This window comes from Eleutherodactylus coqui, chromosome 4 (assembly GCF_035609145.1).
Source record: "Eleutherodactylus coqui strain aEleCoq1 chromosome 4, aEleCoq1.hap1, whole genome shotgun sequence".
Classification (NCBI taxonomy): domain Eukaryota; kingdom Metazoa; phylum Chordata; class Amphibia; order Anura; family Eleutherodactylidae; genus Eleutherodactylus; species Eleutherodactylus coqui.
The window spans coordinates 29,352,510-29,367,335 of record NC_089840.1 but is presented as its reverse complement, the minus strand read 5'-3'; the positions used below and the strand labels follow the sequence as shown (position 1 = coordinate 29,367,335).

The 14,826-nt window shown below is 47.5% G+C and overlaps 1 protein-coding gene across 1 annotated transcript in view; it reads right to left on the bottom strand.

The window, feature by feature from the left end:
• NSUN3 (NOP2/Sun RNA methyltransferase 3) overlaps window positions 1-14,826 on the bottom strand; it is a 62,124-nt gene that overhangs the window by 39,544 nt on the left and 7,754 nt on the right. Inside the window, exons 3-4 of the mRNA XM_066598533.1 lie at window positions 10,426-10,760; window positions 3,873-4,027 (exon numbers count right to left, since the gene is read on the bottom strand). Of these exons, the coding sequence (XP_066454630.1) occupies window positions 3,873-4,027; window positions 10,426-10,760 (490 nt within the window). The remainder of the gene's footprint in view (window positions 1-3,872; window positions 4,028-10,425; window positions 10,761-14,826) is intronic.

Below are 14,826 nucleotides of genomic sequence, written 5' to 3'. Positions count from 1 at the left end.
TAATAATAGTGACTCTCATAGTGGTCGCAGTAATAATAGTGACTCTCATAGTGGCCCCAGTAAAAATATTGACCCCCCACAGTGGGCCAATTAGTAATAGCGATCCCCACAGTGGCCCCAGTAGTAACAGGGTATCCCACAGTGGCCCCAGTAGTAACAGGGTACCTCACAGTGGTCCCAGTAGTAACTGGGTACCCCACAGTGGCTTCAGTAGTAACAGGGTACCCCACAGTGGCCCCAGTAGTAACTGGGTACCCCACAGTGGCCCCAGTAGTAATAACGACCCCGACAGTAATATTAACCCCCTCCCAGCAGCAATATTAACCCCCTCCCAACAGCAATATTAACCCCTCCCCCTGCACCAATATTAACCTCCTCCCAGCAACAGTATTAACCCCCACCCACCAGCAGCAATACTAACCCCCACCCCCACCAGCAATATTCCACCCCACCCCACCCCGGCAGCAATATTAACCCTCTCCCAGCAGCAATATTAACCCCCCCACACACACACACACACACAGCAGCAATATTAACCCCCTGCCACCAACAATATTAACCCCCTCTAAGCAGCAATATTACCCCCCCACACAAACCCAGCAAAAATATTAACCCCCCACCCAGCAACAATATTAACCCCCACCCACCCAGCAGCAATATTAACCCCCCCAGCAATATTAACTCCTCACCACGCAGCAATATTAACCCCCTCCCAGCAACAGTATTAACCCCCTCCCAGCAGCAATATTAACCTCCCCCACCCAGCAGCAGTATTAACCCCCACTCCCACCAGCAATATTACCACCCCACCTGACCCCAACAGCAATATTACCCCCCTCCCAGCAGCAATATTACCCCCCCACCCAGCAACAATATTAACCCCCTAGCAATATTAACCCCTCCCCTCGCAGAAATATTAACCCCCTCCCAGCAACAGTATTAAACCCCACCCAGCCAGCAGCAATATTAACCCCCACCAGCAATATTACCACCCCAACCCTGCAGCAATATTAACCCCCTGCCAGCAACAATATTAGCCCCTCCCAGCAGCAATATTAACCCCCCCCCCCCCAACACACCAGCAATATTAACCCCCTCACCCCCTGCAAAACACCAGCAATATTAACCCCCTCACCCCTGGCAGCAAGCAGCAATATTAACCCCCCAGCAGCAATATTAACTTCCCCCTTCCCCAGCCATATGCTTACCTTCTCCTTGCTGTCAGCACCGCTCCTCCTCGGATCGTGCTGAGCCCGGGTGGCATATTAACTTTTTCCACAAGACTTCTGCACTATTGAGGAATTCCAGCAACCTGATTAGTTGTTTGGTGAATCAGCGAACCTAAACAACCAATCACTGTGAATCAGCCAACCCAGACAACCAATCAGGTTGCTTGAATTTCTTAATAGTGCAGAAGTCTTGTGGAAAAAGTTCATATGCGCCCGGGTGCACACTGACGTCAGTGTGCAGCACGACACGCTTCCTCCCTGAGTCCTCTCCTGCGGAACTGAAGAGCGGGGGACTCGGGAGAAGGATTCTGGCTGCACACTGATGTCAGAGTGTGCGCCAGGATCAGCGCTGTCAGTGTGATTACCAGTGGGGAGCTGCGGCATCCCAGCTGGTAATCACTACAGCGGTGAGCGGCTTTCGGCATGCCGTGGGCCACATAACATGAGGCAGCGGGCCGGATTCGGCCCGTGGGCCTTGTGTTTGACACATGTGCTGTAACACAATTCTAGACAGTTCTAGATATAAATCCACATGCCAAATGCCAGGAAACTAATATTTTGTAAGACGCCCTCTAGCCCAGCAAAGTGCATCAAGTCAATGTGGCATCAATTCCACAAGTGGATGGAACACATCAGGAGAGCTATAGCGCCATGCGGTCTGGGTAGCCACCTACTGCTCCGTGGTCTTTAAGGGGTAGGACCACGGGTGTAAATGGACCTCTAGACCACATTGCATAAATGCTCGATTGGGCTCATATTGGACAAACATGTAGTACACAACATTCTTAGGAACTCTCCAGAATGCTGCTCGAACCAATTCTGAACAAATTTGACCCGATGGCGTAAGGCGTTATCCTGCTGGAATATTCCATCTTTGTGGGGATATATGAAGTCCATGAGGGGCAGCAAATGGTCACCAGACAGTGAAACATAGCGGGCATTGGTCAATGACGTGTTTAGGCAGACAAGTAGACCTAACCCATGGCACGGGCTAGAATATACCAGTATTAAACCACCACTAGAATTCACAGTGCTTTGTTGACAACTGAGGTCCATGGCTTCATGGGATTTGTGCCACTCCAACCCTACCATCAGCTCGAAACAACTGGTACCTCGACCCATCGGACCAGGACACGTTGCTAGTCCTCTAGGGTCCAGTTAACAACCTTATGAGCCCTAGTGAGACGCCGTGTCGTGGTGTTAATAGAGGCACTCTGGTTGGTCTTCTGATCCCATATTCTATGGAAGCTAAAGAACGCTGCACTGACCTGCGGCACATACATGTGGAACCTCCTGCATGGAATGTGGATGTGATTTCTGCCAGATTTGCTTGTCTGTTTGCAGGGACTGTTCTAGCCAAATGCTGCCAGTTGCGCTTTTTAAGCACCCATTGAGCTATGCAGCTGAAGATGGATTTTCCTTAGCAACACTCATCGCTGAATAGGAAAGAGGAGGCCGTTCAAGAGTGATTTTCTATGGAAAGCATCCTGAATCTGGTAATCTGATCTAATTAAAAAAAATCTTAAAATCATCTATTATTTCCATAAATAAATACAATAAATAATAGTTCCACTTTAATATAATAGTCATATGGATGTTAAGCTCCAGAAAGGGATTGTCAATGGTTCTTGTCCATAGATTCTGCACCACATGTGGTAGAAATTTTACACATGGGGAGCACAGATTACATGCAGTATGGATCCCCAGATTTGTGCTCGAGGTAGTGATGAGCGATTATTGGAATAATCGGGTCGGGAGGGATTGGACCAATCTTCCAAAAATAATCGGGCATCCTTGATCCTGATTACCATTAAGTTCAATGTGAGTAAAAATGCAGCCAAATGCCACCAACCTGCATGGGAATACAGGAAAAAGAAGCATGGTGGCTCAGTTGTTAGCACCGCTGCCTTGTAGTGCTCGACTTCTAGTTTCATATCTGACCAAGGACAACATCTGTATGCAGTTTTTAGGTTTTCTATGTGCATATTCTTCTCCTCCTCCTCTGGAGAAGAAAGAACAAGTAACAAAGCATGGTGGCTCAGTTGTTAGCACTGTTGCCCTGCAGTGCTGAAGTTCTGAGTACAAATCTAGCCAAGAACAACATTTGTAGCAAGTTTTTTTTGTTCTATTTGTGTTTGTTCGTCTCCTTCGTTGGCGGTGGCTTAGTTGTTAGCACTGCTGCCTTGCAGTGCTGGAGTTCTAGGTTCAAATCTAACCAAGGACAATATCTGTATGAAGTTTTTCAAAGTCCATGCAGATGTTGACATTGCTGAAATTTGGACCTAGAGCCCCAGCACTGCAAGGTAACAGTGCTAACCACTGAGCCACATTCATTGAAGAGGCAGTACCATCACTACCGTCGTTCAGCATGCATTATTGTATAGCCGATTTTCCAGAGATTATCTCCAAAAGTAGAGTAAGGGCTGACATGGACTGATTCTGCGAAAAGTGGCCTGATTTTACCTGCTGGACAATCGTGACGAGCAACCCTATCTATAAACTCTGTAATGCTATAAACTACAACTAACACAAGGCAAAGAGTAGAAGAAAACATTACGATCGTTCGACCGTCTTCCCATCATAAAGACGCACACTTGAACTACGAACAGAGGACAAAGCGTGACATCCTAAGACAATACCGACCTTGTCATACGCCTTGGAGTGCAGCCGTCCTATAAGCCTCCCATCCAGTTCAGAAGTGGAGATGGTATTCATGTAGGGCAATGGCACAAAGGACTCCAATGTTTCCTTCAGCCACCGTGATCTTTGAGGATCCGGTTCGTTACAATGAAGATGCCCTGGGCAAAAACAAGAATAACAGGAGTGCAATGAATAAGGATTATTCAGGAACGTCTGGCAGACCCGTCGCGGTTTTGCAATGTTATTGTTAAGTCTTTCCTTACTGACATATCTAATACTGATTTATTAAAGGGGAAGTAATCACAATGACTGTAGCATTCCCTTCAGTACCGTGTCTTTAATAAGAAGTAAAGGGATTGTCTCAAGACAAACACTGTTGGCTACAATATTAATCTTCATTTCATTGCAGCCAATTAGCGACCTGCGAAAATGCTGTACGGTGTTAAAAAGTAATAACATGCGCAGCGTTATATAATGGAGGCTGACGGACTGGGCAGGTGACATGACCCTCCATTAGTGTCCATGTTGTGGAAAGAAGAACAATACGGGCTGTGAGTTAGACTGTGCTCAACGCTCTTAACCCTTTACAATCCAATTTTGGATTTAGGGTTTCCTAGAGGGCTTTCTCTTTCTGCCATTATACAATGGCACCATCTGCTGGCTAGAGCCAGTACTGCAGTATGTGACATGCTGGAGAGGCCCCCGACAACAGAGCCGCCATTAATCTACAGCAAGAATACCCTGCCGGACGTCTTCCGACATCAGAGTTGTATAGCCTTCAATCATAATGTCTTTGGACGTCAGACAGTGGATTGGAAAGGGTTAACATGTAAAGAATGGCGCGGCGCTTGGTAAAAGTACAAATAAAATTTTTCCTGCAGCTATACAAAAATAAACAAAAAGTGTCCAACTGTTTAGAAGAGGCCCTCAATACCGTATCTGTAGGGGTCTGACTCCCAGCATCCCCACCGATAACTTGTTTAATGGGGCTGAAGCACTCAGTAGAGCACTACTGGCTCTTCTTCAGTCTTTAATGTCATATTCATTGGTCACATGACCTTTTTGCAGCTCAGTCCCACCTAAATACTAAACTGCAATACTAGACACCGCAACTCCGCAATATACAATGACGTGCCTGCTATAAAATGAAGAAGCCTCAAGGCTCACCAGCGTTCTACAGTCCCTTCAAGCAGACGATTGGTTGGGGTGCCAGGACTCCACCAATCTGATATTGACAATCTATTCTAATAAAAGGATATCAAGAGTAAAGTCCCACATAACCCGTTTAAAGGAAACTTACTACATACTGACTGGACACTTTATTAGAGACCCCATCTAGTAGTGTGTCGGACTCCTTTCACCTTCCGAACTGTAGCAACTCTTTGTGGCGTAGATTCCACTAGATGATGAAATCATTCTGCAGGAATATCGCCCCTGCGGACAGGAAGTTTCTTAGATGAGGTGCTGACATGTTCTGACTAGCTGACAGGAAGGGGTCATCGATTCATGCTGCTTGTGCCAAATTCTGACTACCATCAGCACGGGGCAACAGAGATCTGGATTAATCTGACCAGTCGATGTTTTTCCACTGCTCAGTAATAGAATTCTTGCGCTCTTTTGCCCCCTGGAGTCTCATCTTTCTGTTTCTCTTATATATAATGGCGCTGGGACTGGTCATCTCTTGTTATAGCCGATCTCTGCCAAGGAGTGGCGAGTTGTGCATTCAGACGTGATAAGCTACAATGAGTTGTACATTTGGACACATTAGTTGAAGCACCAGAGCTGTATTTGGCTGCAATTTCCTTGACTGTGCTGCATCTCTTGGTCAAAATAATTCTTGGCATCCTCCTCTGACCCCTTTCGGTGATGAGTTGCTTCCATCCACAGGATCTCTTTTTGCTGGATATTTTTCTTGATCACGTCATTCTCTGTATACTCTCCACAATGTTACAAGAGTAATCTCCACGAGGTTGGCGGTGACATCCCGGCCCGGCTAGTCCAGCACCGATGACTTGCCCTTGTTGGAAGTCGCTCAGATCGCTGGATTTTCCCATCTAATGTGGATTCCCACTGAAACTGATCCATGGAAAACTTGTCACGTGATTTTATGCCGCGCTCCGGGGTCACAGGGAGAATTTCCATACAGGGAAGTGCCAATTGTGAAAGTAGCCATTTACTGTATACTTACACTAAATCTGATAGCCATGCCCATACCAAGCCTCGTGCCCCCCGCTGCTCATACTTCATACCAAAGTCAACCCAAATCACATTTTCTAGCTTTAGTTGAAGGACTTCTTTAAGAATGCTCCAAAGTGAAGACATTTATCGGTAACTTCTACTAATGAAGTGATGTCTCCAATACATTTGTGATGATGTTTAATTTCATGAACTGTGAAGACGTTTGGAGCCGAGCGGAGACCCATCGATACACCTTGAAACCAGAAAAGACAACCTAAAACAATTAGCCGAAGGTAAAAGAACGCTCAGGAACTTCCTGGGACTTAATTACAGAGCAGAAATAGGGAAAGTGCTGATGCGGTTGCAGAAAGTGGTCATGTCCCTTTCAGCTCATTTCCCCATAACGTCCTACTAAGCAGTTCCTGCCTGACACTGTGTAACATTAATCACTGCTGGAGAGATGCACTTCAGATGCAGTTATCAGCCGGCCGCGCGAATGCCGAGCAAAGATTCTGACAAGTGAGTTGATCTTGGCAGCTCGATAAGGACTATTGTCTCCCCTGCGCCTGGCTGACTCCACTATCACTCTCTCCAAAATGTCATTTCTGAGATTGCAATATGTCGGGATCACGGTGGCGTGCAGACAGCCGGTAGAGAAGGGTCATCTTCACCGCCGCGAAAGATAAATTAGGAAAATGGCTGCAAAATTGCAGGTTCTGAACATTAAGGGTGAATAATGAAGTCCTTCGCTAATACGCAAACCGCTGTGATTGCAGATGCGCACGGAGCAGAAGAGGTAATTTAGTAGAAAGTTTTATTCGCAGCGTGTCATCCAGTCCGCTCAGCCGAACAACCGCCTAATCATCAGGTTACAAGAAAAATCAAGGTCCGGCCTCCTCCATCAAACCGGCCGCTGTTAATTACTGGCCGCGTTGCTCCGAGCGCTGCGCTTAGAGATGTTAGGGCTCAAGTATTAAATCTGTCTAGTGGTAAGACAGTTCTTGTAGTCCATAGCATGCAATTAGAGCTCAGCGTTCATTTCTGAAACGGCGGAGGTCAAGTCAGAAGCGGCGCTGTCTGAGAACGAATGAAAGCGGAGCTGTCTGAGAACGAATGAAAGCGGAGCTGTCTGAGGTCAAACAAAAGCAGCGCTGCCTGGGGTCAAACAAGAGCGGCGCTGCACAAGGTCAAAAGAAAGCGGTGCAGTCTCAGGGCAAAGGAAAGCGGAGCCGTCTCAGGGCAAAGGAAAGCGGAGCCGTCTCAGGGCAAAGGAAAACGGAGCTGTCTCAGGGCAAAGGAAAGCGGAGCCGTCTCAGGGCAAAGGAAAGCGGAGCCGTCTCAGGGCAAAGGAAAGCGGAGCTGTCTCAGGGCAAAGGAAAGCGGAGCCGTCTCAGGGCAAAGGAAAGCGGAGCCGTCTCAAGGCAAAGGAAAGCGGAGCCGTCTCAGGGCAAAGGAAAGCGGAGCCGTCTCAGGGCAAAGGTAAGTGGAGCTGTCTCAGGGCAAAGGAAAGCGGAGCTGTCTCAGGGCAAAGGAAAGCGGAGCTGTCTCAGGGCAAAGGAAAGCGGAGCTGTCTCAGGGCAAAGGAAAGCGGAGCTGTCTCATGGCAAAGGAAAGCGGAGCTGTCTCAGGGCAAAGGAAAGCGGAGCTGTCTCAGGGCAAAGGAAAGAGGAGCAGTCTCAGGGCAAATGAAAGCGGAGCGGTCTCAGGGCAAATGAAAGCGGAGCCGTCTCAGGGCAAAGGAAAGCGGAGCCGTCTCAGGGCAAAGGAAAGCGGAGCCGTCTCAGGGCAAAGGAAAGCGGAGCTGTCCCAGGGCAAAGGAAAGCGGAGCTGTCTCAGGGCAAAGGAAAGCGGAGCTGTCTCAGGGCAAAGGAAAGCAAAGCTGTCTCAGGGCAAAGGAAAGCGGAGCTGTCTCAGGGCAAAGGAAAGCGGAGCTGTCTCAGGGCAAAGGAAAGCGGAGCTGTCTCAGGGCAAAGGAAAGCGGAGCTCTCTCAGGGCAAACGAAAGCGGAGCTGTCTCAGGGCAAAGGAAAGTGGAGCTGTCTCAGGGCAAAGGAAAGCGGAGCTGTCTCAGGGCAAAGGAAAGTGGAGCTGTCTAAGGGCAAATAAAAGCGGCGCAGTCTGTGGTTGAATGAAACCTGAGCTTTGATTGGTTGCTATGGACACCAAAGTCTCCCTATTAGACTGTATTCACACAGATGAGTCTCCCCTGCGAGTTCTGTCCCATTCTAAATCCCTCACTTGAATGGGTTAATTCACAGAAGCTTTTTTTCTCTCGTTCGTAGACACGCTGCACGTCCTCCTTTGGGGGCGATACTGCTCTTTATTTTTGCACCGCACTTGCACGTAGATACGATTTTCCATGACAATCACACATACATCGACGCGCTTTTCTCACACAACCCGCTGCCCTCGCGAATACACTAGTGAACAGGTTAGACTGACGATATACCGCACTTGTGAAGCTGTGATCTCCTATGCCAGCGCCATGCGCATTGTACTGTGTCCCCGCCCTACAGAAGTAGTCTCTATAGCGCACGGCGTTGTATCTGTGGCTTCTGTACGGTAACGTTCCATAAATACGGGACAAAAATAACCGATGAGCTAAAAGTGATGGGAAAAGTAAGGAGGACGTGACATCCCTCATAAATCCGGTTATGGATGAGAGCACAAAGGACGACAAGAGATGTGACAAGGCGCCGCCGAATAATCTGTACAGATCTGAGGGAAGAAAAGCAACAAAACATTTCCTGAAAGCTCTCCTCGATCTTACCAGACAAGCTCTGTCATATCTTATCCCCGATCCTTAAGACGGCTTTCACAGTCATAGAAGACACTTCATCAGACCTCTACAGCTACCTGCACACGGCATACAATGGAGGTGCGATCGAAGAGTCCCTGTAGGGTTCTCCATCCTAGACTCTACTGTAGGGAGACCGGAAAGTCCACCACCTGTTCATGTAAATAATGTAGTCCAACTTTATCAGTAATTGGTCCTACAGTCGCTCTTCTGTGGGATCGGACCAGAAGGGCAGCCTTCACCCCACACACATCAATGGGCCTCGGGTACCCATGACCTTGTCTCCGGTTGTCCTTCTTTAGACCACTTCTGGTAGGTACTAATCATGGTGTACTACTCTGTTTTGGAGATGTTCTGACCCAATCGTATACACATCGCAATTGTGCCCTCGTCGAAGCTGCTCAGATACTTGTCTATGTGTGCGTGGGAGTGATTGTTAAAGGGCCACAGTCCCTTCATTCTTACGTTCAGTGAAGGTTTCATCTCATAAACCACAATTGATCCTATTTTCTCATATGTCTCTGGTATGACTCCTGGCATTGCCTATCCTCACCTCCCTCTCCTGCCAGTTGCGGCCATCGGTATCCTGAGAGTCTTAGGTGTGGAAGGCGCCATACTATACCTCTGGCTGTCTTCTCTGCCCATAGGGCACATGCAAATGCTCAACACTAGAGATGAGCGAGTATACTCGCTAAGGCACATTACTCGAGCGAGTAGTGCCTTAGCCGAGTATCTCCCCGCTCGTCTCTAAAGATTCGGGGGCCGGCGCGGATGTCAGGTGAGTTGCTGCGGGGAGATCTCTCTCTCCCTCTCCCCCCCCCCGGCTCCCCGCCGCAACTCACCTGTCATCCGCGCCGGCCCCCCAATCTTTAGAGACGAGCGGGGAGATACTCGGCTAAGGCACTACTCGCTCGAGTAATATGCCTTAGCGAGTATACTCGCTCATCTCTAGTGCTTACCTGTATTCAGTCCCAGCGATCCCTCCGGTCTCTGTTGACAGCGGAAGTTAGGTGAACGCTGCCTGGCAATCAGACAGTGTCTCCATTCGTAACTCCAGGCATCGTGGCACCCAGGATGTGAGCACTGATGCCGGTTGAACAGGCAGTGATGCTGCAGCCTCTGATTGACACGCAGTGACTTCCACTGTCAACAGAGACAGAAGGAATTGTGGGGCTGCAGTGCTGGGGACGGGCAAGTAGCCTTTATTTTAACCCTTTTGTCTCTTAATTGAAAAAAAAAATTCATTCGAACCAAACATCCCTTTAAGGCGCCTTCCCCCCTGTAGGGTGCCTGAGAAGTAGTTTTGCGAAGGTGTTCCTGCATTACGTTTGATTTCCCGAACTCTCCCTGTCCTGACCTCAGCCCATTTCCTGATTATGATTTACCTGATCTCCACCTGCCCTGACCCTCTGCCTGCCTTACGGTATTGCATTAACTCAATCTGCCTGTTATCCAATGATTTTAGCAAAACTTCTGACACAAAGTCCTCATCAATTTACAACCTAATGGCGAACTGAAGAGCATTTCACATGTCAGATTTTTAGCATGAAGTGCAAATTTCATAATAATCGTAGCGGGTTACCTGGTGATGCACACTGCAGCAGTGCTACAGACTTGCCACCGGGGGCAGCGCACATATCCAACACTGTGTCTCCATGCTGGACATCCAATGCTAACACAGGGAGCAGGGAAGAGGCGTTCAGAATGTAATAGCCTTTAATCTTTCCAGCTTGATGGCGCTGCGAAGGAAATTTTCCAGGATTCCTACTGATGTAGCACTTCAATGTTTCTGGAAAGGTTTGATGAGCGAGCCGCTGGTACCCGCACACCCGCAGAAGTCTCTTGGTCTCCAAATCGCACTGGAAATGATTGAGTAACACTGCGTACTGCCAGAGGCTGGGCGCCGTCAGCACTTCCCTGTGGATTACAGATTTAATATCGTGTATTAATTTTACAGGTTGATGGTGCAGATTTAAAGCAACACTCCAGTTTCTGGACTGAAGGAAAGAAAGAACACCATCGGTCAAAAGTTTTAGAACACCTCAACTTTTGATGATATTTACAGTTGAACGTCTCAAATGTACTTTGAAATGAAAGTATGGAACAAATAAAGAAGTTAATCCATTACTTATATTAATCTTAACTTGTTTTACCAAATTAAATCTAGATTTTAGGACTCCTCACAGTCGCCCCCTCCAGCTGATATAGCAGCTCTGCACAATCAAGGCATTCTTTCTACCATTGCATTCAAATATTTTTCAGAAATTTCTTCCTATTATTGTTGCAGAAGTTCCCACAAATGTGCTGCACGGCCAGTTCATTCCAAACAAGATCAATGGGGTTTAAATCCAAAGACTGTGAAGACCATGCTTTGAAGCCTAACAGCTTCTTCTTCTCAAGTACCAAAATAAGACCTAACCTGAAAATAAACCCATGCCTGATTTTTCGGGGAGGCTTGAAATATAAGCCCTACCCCAAAAATAAGCCCTAGCTGCATTACATTAAATTAAAAAAAAGGAATACTTACGTAGCAGGCTCGGTCCAGATCCTCCTGCTGCTGTCCAGAGCTCTGTCATGCATTCTGCTGTCCTCATTCACCCACAGAAGACCACTTCCTGGGTAAAGGATTCATAAATCCCATCTCCAGGAACTGATGGATCTTATTGGTTCTCGAGCGCTGCATTGATTGGCTGAGCAGCGGTCGAAGAACCAATCACATCCATTGCATTGTGGAGGTGGGATTTATGAATTGGCCAATCAATGCCGCGGCTCAGCGTGTCAGAGCTCCGGAGAGCAGTGGGAGGGACCTGCACCAAGCCTGCTAGGTAAGTTTAATAAGACATTCCCTGAAAATAAGACACCTTGATTTTTAGGGTGAAAACCTAATATAAGGCAGGGTCTTATTTTCAGGGAAACACGTTGTGACATAATCTACAAGTATGTCTTGGATCCTTGTCTTATAATCTGGATCCCTGATCAACTAGGCGCACACCAGAGAGTATTGCATGGCATATCAAAATATTGTAGTAGCCCTTTTTGTCTATTGTGTTAGCCGCCCTATGCAAATTGCTAACTCTAAATCCAGCAAAAGAACCCCAGATCATCACACTTTCTTTTCCATGTGTAACAGTTGTTGTAACACACTAAGGAACCTAGGTGTTACGTTCATGTGGACAAATAAGCAGCGGGCCCACATGAACGTGCCCAAAACAGGCTGGGTATAATACAAACAAGGGAACCCAAGACGGACTTCAGACTGGACGTGCTGACGGAATCACCAACTGGACAGTGAACTGCATACTGCAGACCGGACTGAAGGACAGATATCACATAGGGACTGACAAGTGACCAAAACACTCACCTTGCATACTTGTACAAATAAGCAGATAATATAGCTAAAAAAGTACGAGGTATTGGTTTGTACATTGGCCAATGAACTTAAGCCGCAAGGCCATGACAAAGCTCCTCGTGTCTCGAGGTCCCTACACTAGCAAGATAACATGTACCAGAAGACCCAAAGGGCCACCCTAGCCCAGAAATGGCAAACAAACTTAGCAGGACAAAGCAGAGACAAACTGACAGAAAATAAATGTAAGAGCGGACATGAACCAGCAAGACACTAAACACACAGCAAGCTGCAACAGACAAGGATACATGACTGCTCACCCTGGACACCAAACAGACACTGATAGGAGCTGGGTATATGTGAGAGCAAAAACCCGGGGGATTGGCTAGCTGGAGATCACCACACTGAGCCAGCACAATCATGCCACACCTGTGGGGCTGTGCTGCTAGAAACCTATGTGGTACAAGAGATCCCAGCCAGCACAACCTAACAGTACCTCCCCTTTAAAAAGGGGGCCTCTAGACCCTTTGAGCATAAAAAAAAAATAACTCCTCCAAACCACGCACGTGTACAGGATTTATCTAAAAAGGTCCTGACACCAAGGCAAAGATGACAAAAAGGGAGAGGGTAACAAATAGTGCACCTGAAAACAGCACCACTGCACCTTACACAACCGGCCTCAGTCACAGTAGCCTGCAAGGAAAAATGCACTATTCCAGAGGGGAAAACATGGCAACCACTCCTACTGACACAACGACCCATAGGACTTATCCATACGCGCCTGATGCAGATGCCAACCAGTCAGCAAGAGAAGGAAAAAAGCTGAAATACATACAGCACAGGGGTCTGCAGCAAATGGAAAGGCTGGACATTAAATTTTGTCCGCTGAGTGCACCTTTCCCCAGCATGGACACCGGGACAGAATTCAGACTGCAAAATACCAGACAGGTAACAGACAGAGCTGGAGCTCAGAACACAGAATGGAAGACTGATCCTAGGCTGCAAGGAGAATGGCAGGTCCCTACCTAATAGGCGGGGCGATCGGCTCGATAAAGGCAGCCCCAAGCTGGAACCTCGGGGCTGCTTTTCCTGAAAGGGTGATACACAGAACAAAGCCCTAACGTCCGCCTACCAACAGACTAGGGGAAGGATACGGATCAGGCATAACAGACAGGGCCGTAAAGTTTGCCTACCAAAGAACAAAACGGGACAGGATACAGATCAGGCGTCTGACCACCAACGGACGGGTGGACATACAAGAAGCGGGCGTCCAAACACTAGTGGCCGGATGGCTAAGGCAGATGAAATATAGACATAAACCAAGACTGACAGCACCACAGAACAACATAATGCATGCCAACATAATGTAGAACAACATAATGCATACACCATAGCACAACATAATAATGCATACTAAACACAATGCATGCCACCATAGCGTGCATAACATAGCAGGACCACTCAAGATGACATGCATGCCAACGTAGCTGTATGGAGCCACCACACCCACCGTACAAGGGAAGGAAAATCATGCACCACCCCAGAATGCCAGAAGGCAAGGAACAGCACTTGTCCAAACCATCTGTGGAGAAATACGGGAAAACTCACTCCAACAACCGCACACAACATATCTCTAACATAATGCCAAAATGATTCCTCCCTAGTTACAAAAGGGGGTGCATTATGTTATGTTCGTGTGGGCAAATAAGCACCGGAAAGGTGGAGATACCACAAACACAGGGACCAAGAACGGAGTTCAGACTGGATGTGCTGACAGAAACACCGACTGGACAGAGAACTGCATACTGCGGACTGGACTGACAGAACAGACATAACATAGGGACTGACAAATGACCGAAATACTCACATTGCATACCTGTACACATAAGCAGACTAGTAATTATTAGGACATTATAGTGGCAGTGTTTTTGGTGGCACATCACACTTACAGTAGCTTAATTACCACAAAACACAAACACAGCTTGGCTCCTCCCACAGCAGGGACAACACCACAGGTGCTTCAGGCCACCGGATCTCTGTGGTGGTGGTAGGTCAGTGTGTTCTGTCAGGACTGCTGAGTTGTGTAGGAAATTATAGTACCAGTGTTTCTGGTTTAGCTCTGCTACATGGTACATGCACACACAACTCTACTACACCCCACACATCACGCACACAGCTTGGCTTCTCCCACAGCAGTGACATCACCACAGGTCCTTCAGCCCACTGAATCTCTGTGGCGTAGGTAGGTCAGTGTGTTCTATTAGGACCGCTAAGTTGTGTCTTTTGAAGTAATAACGGCTTAGTTGTATCCTCAGTGTGTTATTTTTGTTCTCCCCTTCCAAGAGCCCTAACTGTGTTGTTCTTCTGTCGGTCAGACTCTGTGTTTTATATATGTTGTAGGACCTTCGATGGCATCACCAGGGAGTTGAGCAATGACATTACCAGGGGCGGAGCATCAGAAGCACTCACTCACATACTACAGACAAGTGGTTGTTAATAGTTTGATAATATAGCTATAAAAGTACAAGGTATTGGTTTGTACATTGGCCAATGAACTTAAGCTGGAAGGCCACGACAAGGCTCCTCGTGTCTTGCGGGTCCCTACTCTAGCAAAGCAACATATACCAGAGGACCCCA